At 38.8% G+C, this 16387-nt stretch overlaps 1 protein-coding gene across 1 annotated transcript in view; it reads right to left on the bottom strand.

Annotated features, from left to right (window-relative positions):
• Positions 1–3347, bottom strand: part of LOC126245844 (uncharacterized) — a 37122-nt gene extending 33775 nt beyond the window's left edge. Inside the window, exon 1 of the mRNA XM_049948353.1 lies at positions 2832–3347. Within this exon, the coding sequence (XP_049804310.1) occupies positions 2832–3347 (516 nt within the window). The remainder of the gene's footprint in view (positions 1–2831) is intronic.
• Positions 3348–16387: the final 13040 nt, after the last annotated feature.

Genomic DNA, 16387 nt, shown 5'->3' on the forward strand with positions numbered 1-16387 from the left:
GCTTACTTGGATCTCCTCTGCATAACATTGGATTTCCCATGCACTTTGAATGTTGACGGCCTTCATTTTAATTTCATTGTAGTTTTTTTCTGTATGCTGAATCAGCCCTTCCGACGACTATTTGTTTTTCAGTTTATCCCCTTTTTTGTACCATTTCGCTTTGAATTCTCTCATCTCCTATTAACTTCATTCCTAAGTGACTCCTATTTCTCTAATTCTGAACTGTCCTGAACCTTGTTTACTCCTTCTTTCTTCGATCAGCTGAAATATTTCTATTACAGAAGGCTACGTCGCTGTTACTTACCTTGTACCTATGTTTGTCTTTCCAGCGTTTATGGCTACAGTTTTAAGAGATGTACTTCCCTCTTCTTCTGAGCTGTCTACTGTGGTGTTCATATGTAGTATTATAGCCTTAGAGAACTTCACGCACATGAAATCATTACTCAGTAGTTCCGTATCCGACTTCTTTGTAAGCACTGAGTCTTCCCGGTGAATCTCTTCAACTTCAACCTACTCTTCAACACCACTAAATGGTGACTGGTCTTCTTCTCCTCCTGGCAACGCCTTAATATTTATTATCTTACTTCGGAACGTCTGTCTGACCATGATGCAATCCAACTGGAATTTTCCACTATATTTGATACTTTTCCAAAAATACCCCCTCCTCATGTGATTTTTAAACAGCGAATTTGTCTTTCTCTGTGTCTTTACCTTCAGCTCGTGACGTCGGCATGTAGACCTCAACTATTACTATTGGCTTCAGTTTTCTATTATTGCGATGAGAGCAAACCTGTCACTGAACTGTCCATAGTAACTTACGCTCTGTCCTATTTTTCGATCCATAACGAATGCTACTCTCTTTGCATTCCCCTTTTCAGATTTTGCAGCTTCCTTACTACGCTGACATTCCGTGCCCCAACTCTAAGAATGTTATCCTTTCGGTGGTCATTCAGTATTTCTCTCGTGGCTATCGCACGCTCGAAGATCCGTATGGGGGAGTAATATGGAATATTTTGCTACTGGAGGGTACATCATGACAAATTTTTTATTAGAGGCCCCTTGTCTTGTAGATAAACATTGTATATCTTTTAATTAGTTGTTTCAGAGATATAGATTGTGCGTCTGTAAAGTAGTGGTTCCCATTGCTTTCTGAATCCTCATGCTGTTGAGGATTCCTGATTATGACGTTCCTTGTGGTCGGTTTTCAACTCCAAGGGCAAGACGTTGCCCTGGAACTCTGGCCTCTCCTCCACCCTCCTGACAAGGACGTTGGTAGAACAACGTTCTCTCGTTGGGAGTCGTTGACCGTGGAAGTTTTGTTTGATAGTCAGAAAGGCTATCCCCAAAAGCAGGGGCTCTTCTAGAAATCGCTGAGTATGAAAGTGATTAAATAATATTCACCATTACTTGGCATCACGTTCATGTCACAAAAATGTTGAAATATTTTTCGGGAAACTTTTTGAAAATAATATAAATTCGATACTGAAACTTATGTGCCGTTGTAGAGAAACGTAGCACTCACAGATTTCTACCTCATGCTCATTATTTATTCCAAGGAAAGGCTACTTGGTAAATGCATTGGGAACGTGGAAATTGACAATTCTGCTGTAGACATGCTATTAACATAAATATTATGATGTTCGTTTCTCGTTGCTGTATATTGTGTACTAACATAGTCTAAGATTAGTTTACCGGCCGCTGTGGCCGAGCGGTTCTGGCGCTTCAGTCCGGAGACGCGCTGCTGCTCTGGTCGCAGGTTCGAATCCTGTCTCGGGTATGGATGTGTGTGATGTGCTTAGGCTAGTTAGGTTTACGTAGGTCTAAGTCTAGGGGACTGATGACCTCAGATGTTAAGTCCCATAGTGCTTAGAGCCATTTGAACCGTTTTTTTCTAAGATCAGTTTAATGTGCTGAATTAGGTTATTTTTGATGGTGCTCCATTGTGTTATTTAGGTACCTTAGTCGACGACCATCTCGACAGAAAATCGTCTACAGGCGGTAAAGCTTTTTTTAAAAAGAGTTCGTCGTTCTATTTTCATACGTTTGGAAATACGTTGTCGAGTCAAACGCATCTTCAAAGCGATCGATGTGAAGAACGTGCCTTAACTGTAACCATGTAATGAAAGATCTGTAAATGCTGATGACGGTATCCATCAATTGACTATTAGTGAAACAGGCTACGCAATAGAAATATAACAAGAGAGGACAGGACATTTGACATGCGATATAGCTTTGTTCAACATTATTTCCCTTGAAACTTCCTGGCAGATTAAAACTGTGTGCCCGACCGAGACACGAACTTGGGACCTTTGCCTTTCGCGGGCAAGTGCTCTACCAACTGAGCTACCGAAGCACGACTCACGTTCGGTACTCACAGCTTTACTTCTGCCAGTACCTCGTCTCCTACCTTCCAAACTTTACAGAAGCTCTCCTGCGAACCTGGCAGAACTAGAACTCCTGAAAGAAAGGATATTGCGGAGACATGGCTTAGCCACAGCCTGGGGGATGTTTCCAGAATGAGATTTTCACTCTGCAGCGGAGTGTGCGCTGATATGAAACTTCCTGGCAGATTAAAACTGTGTGCCCGACCGAGACACGAACTCGGGACCTTTGCCTTTCGCGGGAAAGTGCTCTACCAACTGAGCTACCGAAGCACGACTCACGCTCGGTACTCACAGCTTTACTTCTGCCAGTACCTCGTCTCCTACCTTCCAAACTTTACAGAAGCTCTCCTGCGAACCTGGCAGAACTAGCACTCCTGAAAGAAAGGATATTGCGGAGACTCCTATCCCCTTAACAGCATCGTTGCATTGTTTCTGCATCTGCGTCACCTCGGCGATTCGATGATTGCAACTTGTTTCCACTTCGTTGATTCTTTCTCCCAATTCGGCTTTCGTTTCTTCAATATCGTCTTCTATCTTTCTTGTTAACTTTCCTTCCACCTTCTCCACGTCTCCCTGGACTTGGTCTATGCTCTTCTGTAGCTTCCTCTCTCTTTCGTCGATGTCCATCTTCAGTCGTTCTTGCAACTCCTGCATTTCCTTCTTCAAATTATATTCCATCTTCATTTGTGATGTTTTGATCTCTTGTAAATCTTCCTTTAGTGATTCTCTTGTTTCTTGTGAACTCTTCTCTAACGATGCGTTAGTTTCTTGTAAACCCTTCTCTAGTGATTCTCTGAGACCTTTCTCTAATAATTCTCGGAATATTCTTCCCTCTTCTCTAGTTTGTTGTAAATCTTCCTTTAGTGATTCTCTTGTTTCTTGTAAACTCTTCTCTAACGATGCGTTAGTTTCTTGTAAACCCTTCTCTAATGATTTGGTCCCCTTTAGCAGCTCTGCTAACATCCACCGCATATCTGAATCCTCTGAAATTGGCTTATCTCTCGTCGTTTGTCTCGGTGTCTCGGGATAATTAGTTGAATGTGCTGATGGGCTTCCTAATGACAATCCACAATCACTGATTCCCGAATCATCTCTGTCTTCCTGTCCTATCCCTTTCCTTTCAATTACTGCCTCACAGACCTGCTTATCTTCAGTAGACATGTTTGGTTTATTTTTAATGCACAGGCAAGTAATACAAAATAACCTCTAATAACCCAAAACACTCCTAATTACCATGAAATTAATCAAACAGTACCTGCAGTACTTTCAGTTAATCCCCAAATGATACAACATGCATGAGTGCCGAACATCACAACTCTCAAAAACCTATTAATTTCCAATAACAATTTCCACATACACAGTTTATGTAAAAATGTTTTAAACAAGATAATCACAACACTCACAAAATCTATAAATGCAAAATCACCAAAACAATTACCATTTAGTCAGTGTAGTGTGCATAAATAAGCATGCTATATTTCAGAGTATGTTTCGCAAATTTTTCGGAAATTACCGCATTTTAGCACTTTTCCTAATGTAAATATCAGTTAAAAACTGTTTATTTATGGCGAATACTGCACACTGCAATTTACTGTTATGTCAACCAGTCGTCTTCACTCACCAACCGACGTTACCGCGAGTCGCGATGTTTTGACGTTTGAGGTTGGCGTGGCGCTGCCCTGCTGCCGAAGCTCGCGTGAAGTTGAAGATCTGCTACAAGACGACGTAGTTCTCCGTCGGCCGCTCCGTGGCGCTGCAGGCGGGCGTAGTTTGTAGTTTGGCCGCTAGATGCTGGGACTGCGCTCGTTGTCTCGAAGTCGCGTTGCTCCGTGGTAGGATGTCGTGTGAAATCACCTTGCGGATCGAAGCTCTTTGGTGCAACTGCTACATGGGTCTGCGTGACGTCACTCAATAATTGCGTCGCCACCACATTGTCGTCAGCATAACAGTTTATGTGTCCACACGAAGCCGTCCGATTTTCACTGTTCAAAAAGCAATTTCAGTCGAAATACTACCGCTAAACACTTTTTTAACAACTTTTGTGACGAAATCTTGGCTCGTTTCGCTATTTTACTGTTCACATGTGTCTTTCTTTAGTGTCCACTTTTCACAGTTTTTTCGCGCGAATTTACGCATTTGCACTTTACAACACAGTTTATTGACACTATTGTTCTATTTAATATGGCAAGAAAAACAGTTTAGTCACAATTATAGGATGATATTACTTAGCATTGTTAAAAAATGCACTGTTCCTTGTCGCGATTGTAACGTTCATGCACTGTCCCAATTCCACATTGAAAAATATTTTCTTGCGTTAGGCACGGTAAAATTATCTATTTTTCATTACGATTCGTCCGAAAATTGCACTAGTCCTTTCACGGTAAGCCAAGGGTGTAACACTCCCTTATTATTTGGTGTGTCCGCTCGTTCGCGGATCTGAATAGCAGCCCAATTAAATAATTAATTAATATGACCGTGTACCTAATGGGGCTGGCAATCGGATTGGACTGCTTGGGAGTTGTTACATTCCATTCTGTCCTTCTCAAATGCTGCAATAATGAAATGTCTGGTGGCAAGAGAACAACAACACAGCTTCACTAATCAAGACCTATATTCACCTCAAAACCACAAAGATAAGGAGACAGCCACTGCCTTCGTCAATACACTGTTAATAACGGCTAATCTCAGCACAGGTTTCTTCGTTATTCATCGTCGTCACACGCAAAATCCAATCACTGTAATCCAACACTGCAATCCAAATAATGCCGGCGCGGTAGACGTGGAATCTCAATAACGGCACATAATATCACTGAAATCACTCTGTTAATTAAACTTTCTCACTTTCCCGTATAATACTAACACAAAGGGGTTAAACCGCGGCGATGGCCACTCCCTTTGTCGGTAATCTGCCTTATTTCAACTGCTGGCTTCTGCACAGCTCTCTGCCCACCTCGCGGGAAACTCCAACACACACTGCCTACCGACTCACTCTCGCTCTCGCGACCTGACACACTAATCGATAGTTGCCCTGTCGACCTGTGTGAGCGCAAACTTAGTAGTAAGGGCCTGCGGACCCCTTACAAATTATTATATTCTTCTTGATGTCTGAGGGTATTTCGCCTGTTTCATACATCTTTCTCACCAGATAGTAGAGTTTTGTCAGGACTGGCTCTCCCAAGGTCATTAGTAGTTCTAATGGAATGTTGTCTACTCCTTAGGCCTTGTTTCGACTCAGGTCTTTCAGTGCTCTGTCAAACTCTTCACGCAGTATCGTATCTCCCATTTCATCTTCATCTTCATCTACATCCCCTTCCATTTCCATAATTTTCCTTACGCAAACTAAATAAATACTAAAATAGTTGTTAGGAACATTTGGACCGTTTTAACAAGAATGTATCTATTTCGTGTGTCTACCTGTTACTGAGATTGACACTTGCGTCTAGCATTTCATGACATAAAAGAAAAGAAAATCACAGCAGTGTTTGATGTCTATACTTCGGAATCAAATAACATGAAGTTGATTTCAGCTGCTGGAAAAGTATGCCATTTACACGAGATACAGGTGTTCGTCTAATTAACTGACTTGCAAACTGTAAGGAAATAAAAGGTGAGTACTACGCAGGCCCTTGAGGGACAATTAAACCGAAGAGTATGTGACGCTGGGCTAGGGGTGAAAATATGGATTTTCCTCCATGGAACAATACTATGTTATTTAGCAATGAGGAAACTCAGGGATATCAAGAACGAATCGGTGAAACGTCAACGCTATTCACCCGATTTGAAATCGTTTAGCTTCTATCTCTTCCCTTATCGGAAATAACTTTTAGGATGGAAAACGTTCAGTGTCTGGTGGAAAGGTTTGGGTGAAGTTGAGTGATAGAAGGCTTTTGTGATTCTCACCACAGGATGGAATACAATCATTACAAAAGTATTTGACAAACTGTGTTTCACCTGAAAAGTACTACATCAAAAATATAAGCATTCGCCTTTTTGCCGCCATATAAGGTTACGAGTTCGAAGAAATGAAGTGAATAACAGAAATGAAGTTTCGTCAACAAAGTACAGATTTCAAGACATTCCTTAATCAAATTTTTTACATTATTAAATAAAACAAGACATTGATTTCTGACAAATGAGCTTTGCAGATTGAGTTTTGAGGCACAAGAGAAGTAAACGTGTCCCACTATCAAATGATTGCAGTGGTTGGTAATGCCATAACACAGTCCAGTTATTGCTTTTTCTTCTCAATTTATTACCTTCATGTTGACTTGTGGCACTTGCTTTAACCTGTATTGTTTTAGGGATTTTGTGTAAATGTTTTATACGACACTTTACTACCGTGATGCAAGCCGGAACCAAAAGCTCTACTATGTCAAGAACCATGTTTGAGTCACATACACTCCAAGTGTTAGTCATTCCTGTACCATTTCATACATGAACAACAGAAACACTACAATTTTTAAACTCTATAACTTTTGGTTCCGATTTCGTTTTTCTTCATATACTTAACCCTGCTTGCTCTTTAAGTACTTCCCGTGTTTAATGATCTGTTCAGTAAATCTTTTCTTTTATCGTTTTATAGTTTCATTTGTTCCCGTAAAGCACTGCCAGATTTCCAATTTCTCCTACTTACTGTAATAAACCAAATTGAATTTTGGCATCATATCTACTTTCTGTGGCTGATCTGACCTCCACTCACTGCACTGTTTTGTTTTTATTTCTCTTCCAGTATTCCGTTTTATGAATTTGTTTTTCTTGGACAGTTTTCCACGTTGCCAACGAAATACAAAATCTCCGCTGGCCACTGACGTAATAGAGAGAAGAGAGAGAGAGAGAGAGAGAGAGAGAGAGAGAGAGAGAGTGGAGGAGGACAGAGAAAGAAAGAAAGAAACTGAGACAGACCACGTAGAGGAATGTTATGAAACCTCGAGGGCACTCTCTGGCTTTTCGTTCGCTTTCTCTGCTTGAAGCATGGCAACGTACAAGATGAAATAAGCCGCAGTGTTTCTGACAGCCGGAAATGAAAGGCAGACTGAAAGAAAAAAGAAGGAGTTACAAATTTTGCTACGCCTGTCAATAGAGCCGACGCTCTTTCTCCGCACTTTGGACGTGTATACGTACTGTGGCACCATTTTACGCTTGTACTGCGGTGGAAGTAGTATGCGTGGCAAACATGTGGCTTTCATCTGTGACGGTAAGAGGAAATATAGGGATTTTGTTTTTCCTCTTTCCTTGAACGCATGCTTTTAATCATAAAACTATGAGTAAAATAACGACTGTGAATGATTGCCTCAACAAACCAGTTCTAGAATTCTGCTGACGTTAACGAACGATTTCAAAGTACCTTTTTAAACGTTGTGCTACGATAATTTCTCATACTGTTGTCTTGTCTCAAAAACTCTGGAAGAGTAACGTGTAGCAAATACTCAAATACTCGCGAAACAATGATACCAGGAAATTTCTACCTAAGAGAATAATACAAGTAGCAATTATATGAGTGTTTTTGTACGTATTGGCTATACTTTGCAGCATATGGACCGCCTACTTAAAAATATATTCAAAAGAGCCGAAAATAACTATGATACTGGTATGTTCATAATTTTGTAGCTTTATAGCCCCAAGATTTTTACATTGCGTAAGATACTGGTCGGAGTAAATGTTAGGTTATCTTTACGGCCACTTAAGTCGTTGACCATTCCAAAAAAATAAATAAATAAATAAAAAAAACTGACATAATTTGGTTCGCGATCCACTGGCATGCGTTGAAGACTACGTATGACAATACACCTACAACTTCATTAAATAGCACGGTGACACTTGTTTTCGAAGTTGCAATAATTCGCATACGAAGCAACTTAGAGAATTTTTGAAGATATTGATATCTTTCTGCGTGCTATATATACATTCTACACGCTAGAAACAACGGAAATAACATCGCTACGACCGTGAATGCAGGATAAATAATTCGATATTGCTAGTAAATTATACGCACGACACAAATTATCAACGCAAAATGTGCCTAAAAAATGTTTGAATGAACTACAATCAACCTGGGGTAACTATTTTTCGTCTTGCAAGCATTCCTTACCGTGTATATAAAATTCTGTTTCAGACAAGCTAGAGATTGGTGGGCTTCGACTGTTGTATGTCTATTCACCTAACTTGAGAACGTGGTCCAGGAATTCCGCAAGTACTTGTGTGTTACAGAGAATATTGCATGGGGGCTTAATTAAATATAATGCAAATATTTTTAATTTTAGTCGCTGTATGTCCGGCTACGAAGTCTCGTAACCGGTTGGCCCTGGCTAGTATTAGTACGCAATCTGAATGCATAGAATGACAACAAAGAATGAAACGAAATTTCCGTTAACACAATTAATGAAGTCCCCAGCAACTATGAAAGCTACGAAACAACAAGGGAAAAGTGTAACTGTTCTGTGTGTGGAAGTGTGATTCAATGTACACATCTGGAACGGCTCTTCCACAATAAGACAAGATATTTTAAATTCCATTTACAGTGAATTAATTAAATAAAACTGAAATACTATAATTGTACATAGAAAGCCGAATTAAAGTCTAATACATGAACACAAGCCAGATGCTTTGTTGACTGAACCTGTGACCAAGAGGCATTGTTAAACAGGAAATTTTAAAAAAAATAAAAAGAAATGTTTTTTACCTTCATATATATTGACTAAAAATACACTCTGATCATTACAACATCCCCATTCGAACAACATCTGTTGTCTAGCCCATGAAAACAACTGCACACGACATGGCCTCAAATAGTACAGCTATCAACATCCTCTCAGAAAGCACTAACTACCACAACTTTTGAAGAAACACCGCCAGTGGAGGCGGCGGAATAAAACTCTTTGGCGCAATCTCTGGCGCTGTGACTCAGTGTAGCCACCTTTCACATGCCCCTCGTCCACGGGCTAGCATTTGATGGTATTTTTGCCGGCATTGGTGGTGAAAATACCACCAAACTCGTCAAAAAAAAATACAGACAAAAATAAAAGATAATATTAATAAGTAAATATCTCATAACTAAATAAATTTTGGCTTTGCACTGACCCTGCAATAACCTAATATATAAAATACAGTAAGGAAAACAAATTCTTGCATACATGTGATTGTACATAACATAATAGTTTACACAAGTATCATGTGGTTAAACAATTCAATCAATAGCGTCAGCAACGACGAATAGGTGCAGGTAAGAGTCTCTTAACATTTCATAAACAGTAAATACACAAAAAATCAGTTTATACAAATATTCACATAAAATCTTGTCAATAGTTCAATAAACAAGTAGTTGACAGTTCCAGCAGTAGCACCCAGCAATGGTCAACAGGTGCAAATAGCAGTCTCATAACATTCCATCAGCAGCATTTAAACAGCTCCAACAGTGGCACCCAGCAATGTTGAACAGGTGCAGACAGCAACAAGTGACATCATTTCAGTAAAAGCAGTTCCAACAGTGGCACCCAGCAATGTTGAACAGGTGCAGACACCAACAATTGACATTATGTCAGTAGAAGCAGTTCCATCAGTGGCACCCAGCAATGTTGAACAGGTGCAGACACCAACAAGTGACATTATGTCAGTAGAAGCAGTTCCATTAGTGGCACCCAGCAATGTTGAAAAGGTGCAGACACCACCAGGTGACATCATTTCAGTAGGAGCAGTTCCATCAGTGGCACCCAGCAATGTTGAACAGGTGCAGACACCAACAAGTGACATCATTTCAGTGGAAGCAGTTCCATCAGTGGCACCCAGCAATGTTGAACAGGTGCAGACACCGACAAGTGACATTATTTCAGTATAAGCAGTTCCATCAGTGGCACCCAGCAATGTTGAGCAGGTGCAGGTAACAGTCCATAATATTCACTATCACTAATCAGACAGTTCATCAGAGTTCATTAGCAGAAATTAAACATTTCCAAGTGGCACCCATAATGTTGAACAAGTGCAGGTAACAGTCCATAATATTCACTATCACAGACAGTTCATCAGAGTTCATTAGCATAAATTAAACATTTCAAAGCTGCACCCAGCAATGTTGAACAGGTGCAAGCACGAACAACAGTTTGAATGCACACACAATTGCTTTTACAAAATTATTATCAATACTCTTACACTGAACATACAAATAATAATAAACACACAAATGATATCAGATAATTGTCATATTAACTACTACAAATACACAAATACCAGTAAACCTATAATATTTATGGGTGTCAATGCAAGCCACAACAAACAAGTAAAATAATATTTAGGAGATACGTCGGTACCAATTATTTGGGATTAGGAAAGGAAAACACACAAAACAGCAATTCTGTCAAAATTTGATGTTCGACATGTGTATCAAGTAGTAATGGCAGCAGTGTGTAACAGTCAATAATAGTTAGTCAACGTCATAGTCATCATGTCAAGACCAATGTTTGCCAAGCCAAATCAAATGTATGGTTGCTGAACAACTGTCAGTGTGCCAAGATATGCAAATACTTCCTCTCTCCAAAAAAAAGTATATACTGCTTATTGATTTAAAAAAGTGTGTGTGTAGACAATCATCCTTCTACTTGAGTGTTCTAGTCTGCCATCTTCATCCTCCTTGTTCCATATAAACCAACAAAAAAAAAAAAATGCTCCTCACTTACTTTACCTCTTATCCACCAAAACTCCAATAATCGTCAGCATCACATAATCTCAATACTTAAATAATACCTCTTACGTCGATACATATAAATCTTATCATCAATATCATTTACCTTACCTCTTGTCCACCAAATCTCCAATAATCATCAACTCACACAATCTCAATACCTCGATAATACCTCTTCAATACGTCGACACATATAAACCTTATTGCCAATATCATTTCACTTCCATAAGAACTCTTTCCTCTAGTCAGTCTCCTCGAACAAGTACAGATAAAATCCTAGTGTAAACTTCAATTCATCATCCCATATAATCCGAATACACAATGTCCACACACAACCTCTGTGTAATCCATCTGACCCAAGTCTTCTACTCATTATGAATTATAAAATACATTTTGGTTACCTTGTCCATCATTAAATAAAAGAAATGCATACATGGCGTCTAACAGCCTTTAGTTTGAATAACTCTCAGTAAGTAAGTACGAGTACGGAGTGTGAATGATCATAATATTTCACAGTGTGTACACCACTTCAAGAATCATAGCAAAACAGAAGCAAACATGTGGAGTATTTCTTGTGTCAAGTGTCACTTGCTATTTCAATTGCTCACGAAGAATGCAGTGTAATAACTGTCAATGGTTTAAACCTAGTGTTGGTACGTCATGTCGTTAGCTTCCTTCCTATTAGCATAAATTTATACAGCTTCCATAAAACCTCCAGCTCATGTGACTTCAATGAAGTTTCTTGTACTAATGTCGTTCGCAGCATTATAGTAGTTCATTTTGTTATCTTAAAATATAAGGCACTGAGCGTAAGCAAAACATGCAACAGCGAGTAAATATACCAGTAGAGAACAGAATGTTAACAAGTGGATGCAGCACAATCCCTATAACGAGGCTCTGCCAAGCGAACAATCTATAATTAATACCATGGTGTGACCCAAACTCCATGTTCATACATCGCATATCAGCATTTCTATATACCAAATTAAAGAGTAGTTATAACAACAAAACAGAAATGTGTAAATATGCTATCCATACGCAAAGCAGCAAATATATATCTTACATAATAAACAGGTCATTAGCATCATATCAGCATAGGCAAATAAATGTTCATATGTATTCTTAATAAGTAAACATGAAGGCGCAAGCAGATAAATCACAAAGTATAACTTACATACATAACCACAGTCAGCACAATTAATCAGGTGACAATTATAATTTAAATAAATAAGCACAGCAGGAACATAATAAAAAAAAATGTGACAACAGTAAAAAAGCACAGCAGCCAAGCGATGCATAATATACACAAGTAACTACCCTGTACATTAATCAATCATTGTCAAAATCTGTTGATGTACGCAAGCACGTCGCTTCACAAGTAAATTCATAGAACATGAAATTTAGTACAAAGTATGAATCACGTAATCGCGAGCAGCAAATTACGTCTAAAGTACGTACCTAAGTGGAAATATGTTACCTGAAAAATAAAATCAATTAATAGTTGCCTTTTTAGTTTATTACTTTCTTCTTCGAAATTACATTCTTCCTGAAATTTTCTCGATAGCAAGTCCTCTTAACGTCGGACACACACACAATTTACCTGAAGTTCTTAAATATTTTATACAACCGTATCCTGAAAAATACTGACCGTTAATAACATAATTTATCAATTCACTATAGCTTTATACTGAACTGAATCAGAGAAATTAGACTGTGTATTTGTTTACGGCTGTCAGTGCATTCGCACTGAGCGCTCGATCAGCTGTAGGTACGCGTAACGTAGGAAGTAATTGTTTGCGGTCAACGACTGCCTTGTGCGGCGCGCAGACTTGACTGTTGCTTTGAGTACGTGCTGCCGCCGGAACACTGCGCGGTATCCTTGTGCTCTCCGTGTGTTTACGTATAACTGTTAGTTTCTCAAAAGTATGTCATTCCACAAAAATTTTAACGTTCGATATATGATGTATTCCCTTGGAGCGTCGAGATTTAAGAGTTTCTACTTCAACAGTGTTATCATGAATAATTTTGCGAACTCTATATGGACCGTTACAAAGCAGAAAAAATTTGCGACACAAGCCTTTTCCTTTGTGGGACAAACGGTGTGACTTAATTAACACCTTTTGACCAACTTACAAGGTTTATAAACGACCAGGACGTTTAACTGATTTCTCTCTTCTAGCAGCCGCAGATGCAATATTTTGCAGAGCCAGTTTCACAACTTCAGAATGCCGCAGTTTCCGTGTAGGCGGAAAAGGAACGATTTCAGAAATGCGATTTGTCAGTGCTTTATTTTTTAATATCAATATAGGCGGTAAAGAAGTTGAATCATTAGGGAGTTCATTCAGAATGTTTTCAAAAATATGAAGATACTGATCCCAAGTTCTGTGATTCTGATGACAATGAAGTCGACACAATCTATTGATTTCCTTCATCCATCTCTCTGAAGCGTTAGATTGAGGGTGAAAAAGTGATATGAAAATTGGTTTAATTTTACGACGCCGTAGAGTACGAAGCCAAATTTTAGAGCGAAACTGTGATCCATTATCTGATATAACTTTATCAACATGACCCACTTCTTTAAGAAAATGTTTGATGAAAGCGTTAGATACTGAACGAGCTGTTGCTTTGCGTAAAGGTGTAAAACACACATATTTTGATGTCAATTCCACTGCTACCAAAATGTACGCAAAACCATTAGTAGAACGAACCACTGGGCCGAACAAATCGACTGCAGCCATGTCCTTTAATTTCGCTGGAATGATAGGAAACAACGGTGCTCTGTGAGAAATAGTTGACGGCTTAGCCTTTTGACATAATTTGCATTGGCAAGAACAGATCGAATACGTTTTTCCATATTACTGAAGTAGCAATTTTCTCGTAATTTATGAAAGCATTTTCTGGGACCAAAGTGTGCATAACTGAAATGTGTATACCAAATCAATTTATTAACCCACTCATCAGGAATGCAAACTAACCAAACAGAGTTGTCGACCGATTTTCGTTTAAAAGGAATATCATTGCGAACTAAATAATACTGTCTAATCGTTACGCTTTCCTTTCTCCTCCACTTCTCCTTAATGTCCTTCCAAATTGGATCCTTATTTTGCTCCTTAGCGATGTCCTGGAGCGAAGAAGAAATAAAATTTTCAAACGCAACACCTTGAATATACATCAAACAATAATTGTTTTCTTTGCTGTCCTCCTCAGCACTTTGTTTCAAACCCATAGGTGCACGTGATAAAGCATCAGCGATAATATTTGAAGAACCCTGTATGTAAACAATACTAAAATCAAATTCCTGTAGATACAGCGCCCATCGTGACAATCTTCCATGTGTTAATTGTGTTGACATAAGAAATTCCAGAGCTCGATGATCGGTGTAAACCTTAGTATGTCTGCCAAACAAAAATGTCCGAAATTTTGTGAAAGCCCAATTAACAGCCAAGGCTTCAAGTTCCGTAATCGAATAATTCTTTTCTGATTTAGAGAGAACACGACTTCCAAATGCAATAGTTTTCCGTACTACAACGCCGTTTTCTTCTATCTCTTGAAGTAAATGTGCAACTAGGCCTTTGTATGATGAGTCCGTCGCCAAACAAAAATCTTTAGATAAATCCGGATGTGAAAGAAGTGGAGCAGCAACTAAAGCATCACGAAGTTGTTCAAATTCTGATTGAGCTTTCTCATCCCAACACCAATTAGAATTCTTTCCAGATAGTTCACATAAACGAGGTGTGGCCAAATCGTCCAATATAGCAAACCGTCTAAGAAAATTACAGACACCAAGGAAACTACGAACATCACGTTTCGTGGTAGGAACAGCATAATTACGAATAGTGTCTAGTTTCTCTGGATCAGGAAGAATACCTTCGGTAGAAATAATGTGACCAAGAAATTTCACCTGAGAAAGACCAAATTCAGATTTTTCCAAGTTCACTGTAATTCCAACTCTTGCAAAAATACGTAATAATGAATCCAAAATTTAGTTGTGCTCACTTCAAGAACGTTTAGCAATAAGAATATCGTCAACATATGAAGTAATATTATCACGAAGATAAACAGGTAAAATTTCGTTTAAACTACGAATGAATGCTGCTGAAGATACAGTAAGTCCAAACGGTAATTTCCGAAATTGGTAACAGTTACCAAAGGCTAAAAAGGCAGTGTGTTTTCTACAATCAGGGTGGAGTTCTATTTGCCAAAAACTTGCGCGCATATCAGTCGTGGATAAAACTTTAATTCCATGGAAATGTTGAAGAAGTTCATCTAAATTTTGTGGGCGGTCAGTTTCAGGAATGATGATATTATTTATCTGTCTGGAATCCAGAACCAAACGAATTGACCCATCCTTTTTAAGAACGACGTGTAATGGGCTGGTATAAGGACTGACTGCTGGCTCAATAATGCCTTTATCTAACATGTATTGAAGTTCACTCTTAACCTTGTCTCTGTAAGCCAAAGGAATAGCGTACGTTTTTGCTCGAAATGGTGTGTGTTCTTTTACTTTAAATAAATATTGTAAGCCTTGTATAGTTCCTGTGTGATGACTAAATACTGTAGCATGTGAAGTCAAAATTTGGTGCAGTTCTTCTCTTGCAACGTCATCTGGCACTTCAGCTTTCTTAACCTTTTCATTAATTAATTCTTCGCTATTAATTACATCATCCATCCCGTCTCTGTATCTATTGTCGTTGTCATGAATGAACACACTGTCGTCATAATACTCAGCGAAAACATCAGAAGTGAGAAACCTTAAACGTCTTGTGTCTGATTCAGATTTTGTTAAACACTCGAAAAATTTCAAACATTTCGGCATTCCGGCAACAGTCAAATCCACACTTCCTTCTTTAAAGTTTAAAATTGCCTTATGTGTGTTAAGAAACTCCATACCTAATATAATTTGTGTACTGAGTAGTGGAACAATAATAAAATTAGCAGAAAATTCGTATCCTTGACAAATGAAATTTAGGTTGGTCTGTTGTTTGACTTCCACACTTTTTCCAGAAATAGCTCCTCGAATTGTAGTTTTAGAAACAGGTAACACAGGACAAGCAATAGTTCTTACACATATACGAAAAACTGATTCACTAATAACATTCAATGGGCTCCCAGAATCTAAATCCGCGGTGAACTTATTCTTACCCACACATACTTCAATAAAAGGATGTAAAAATGCGTCTACATTATTTTTATTTCCGTCTAGCAAAATTTCTCTCATGTCTTCCAGGCGTACGTAGTGTAAAGTCGTAGTGTCATTACTTTCTGAACCGTCTATATGGCTGCCAGAAGCCGAAGCTACAAGACATTGTCGATTGTTTGCGTCACGTCCTTG

This window comes from Schistocerca nitens, chromosome 1 (assembly GCF_023898315.1).
Source record: "Schistocerca nitens isolate TAMUIC-IGC-003100 chromosome 1, iqSchNite1.1, whole genome shotgun sequence".
NCBI classification, from domain to species: Eukaryota; Metazoa; Arthropoda; class Insecta; order Orthoptera; family Acrididae; genus Schistocerca; species Schistocerca nitens.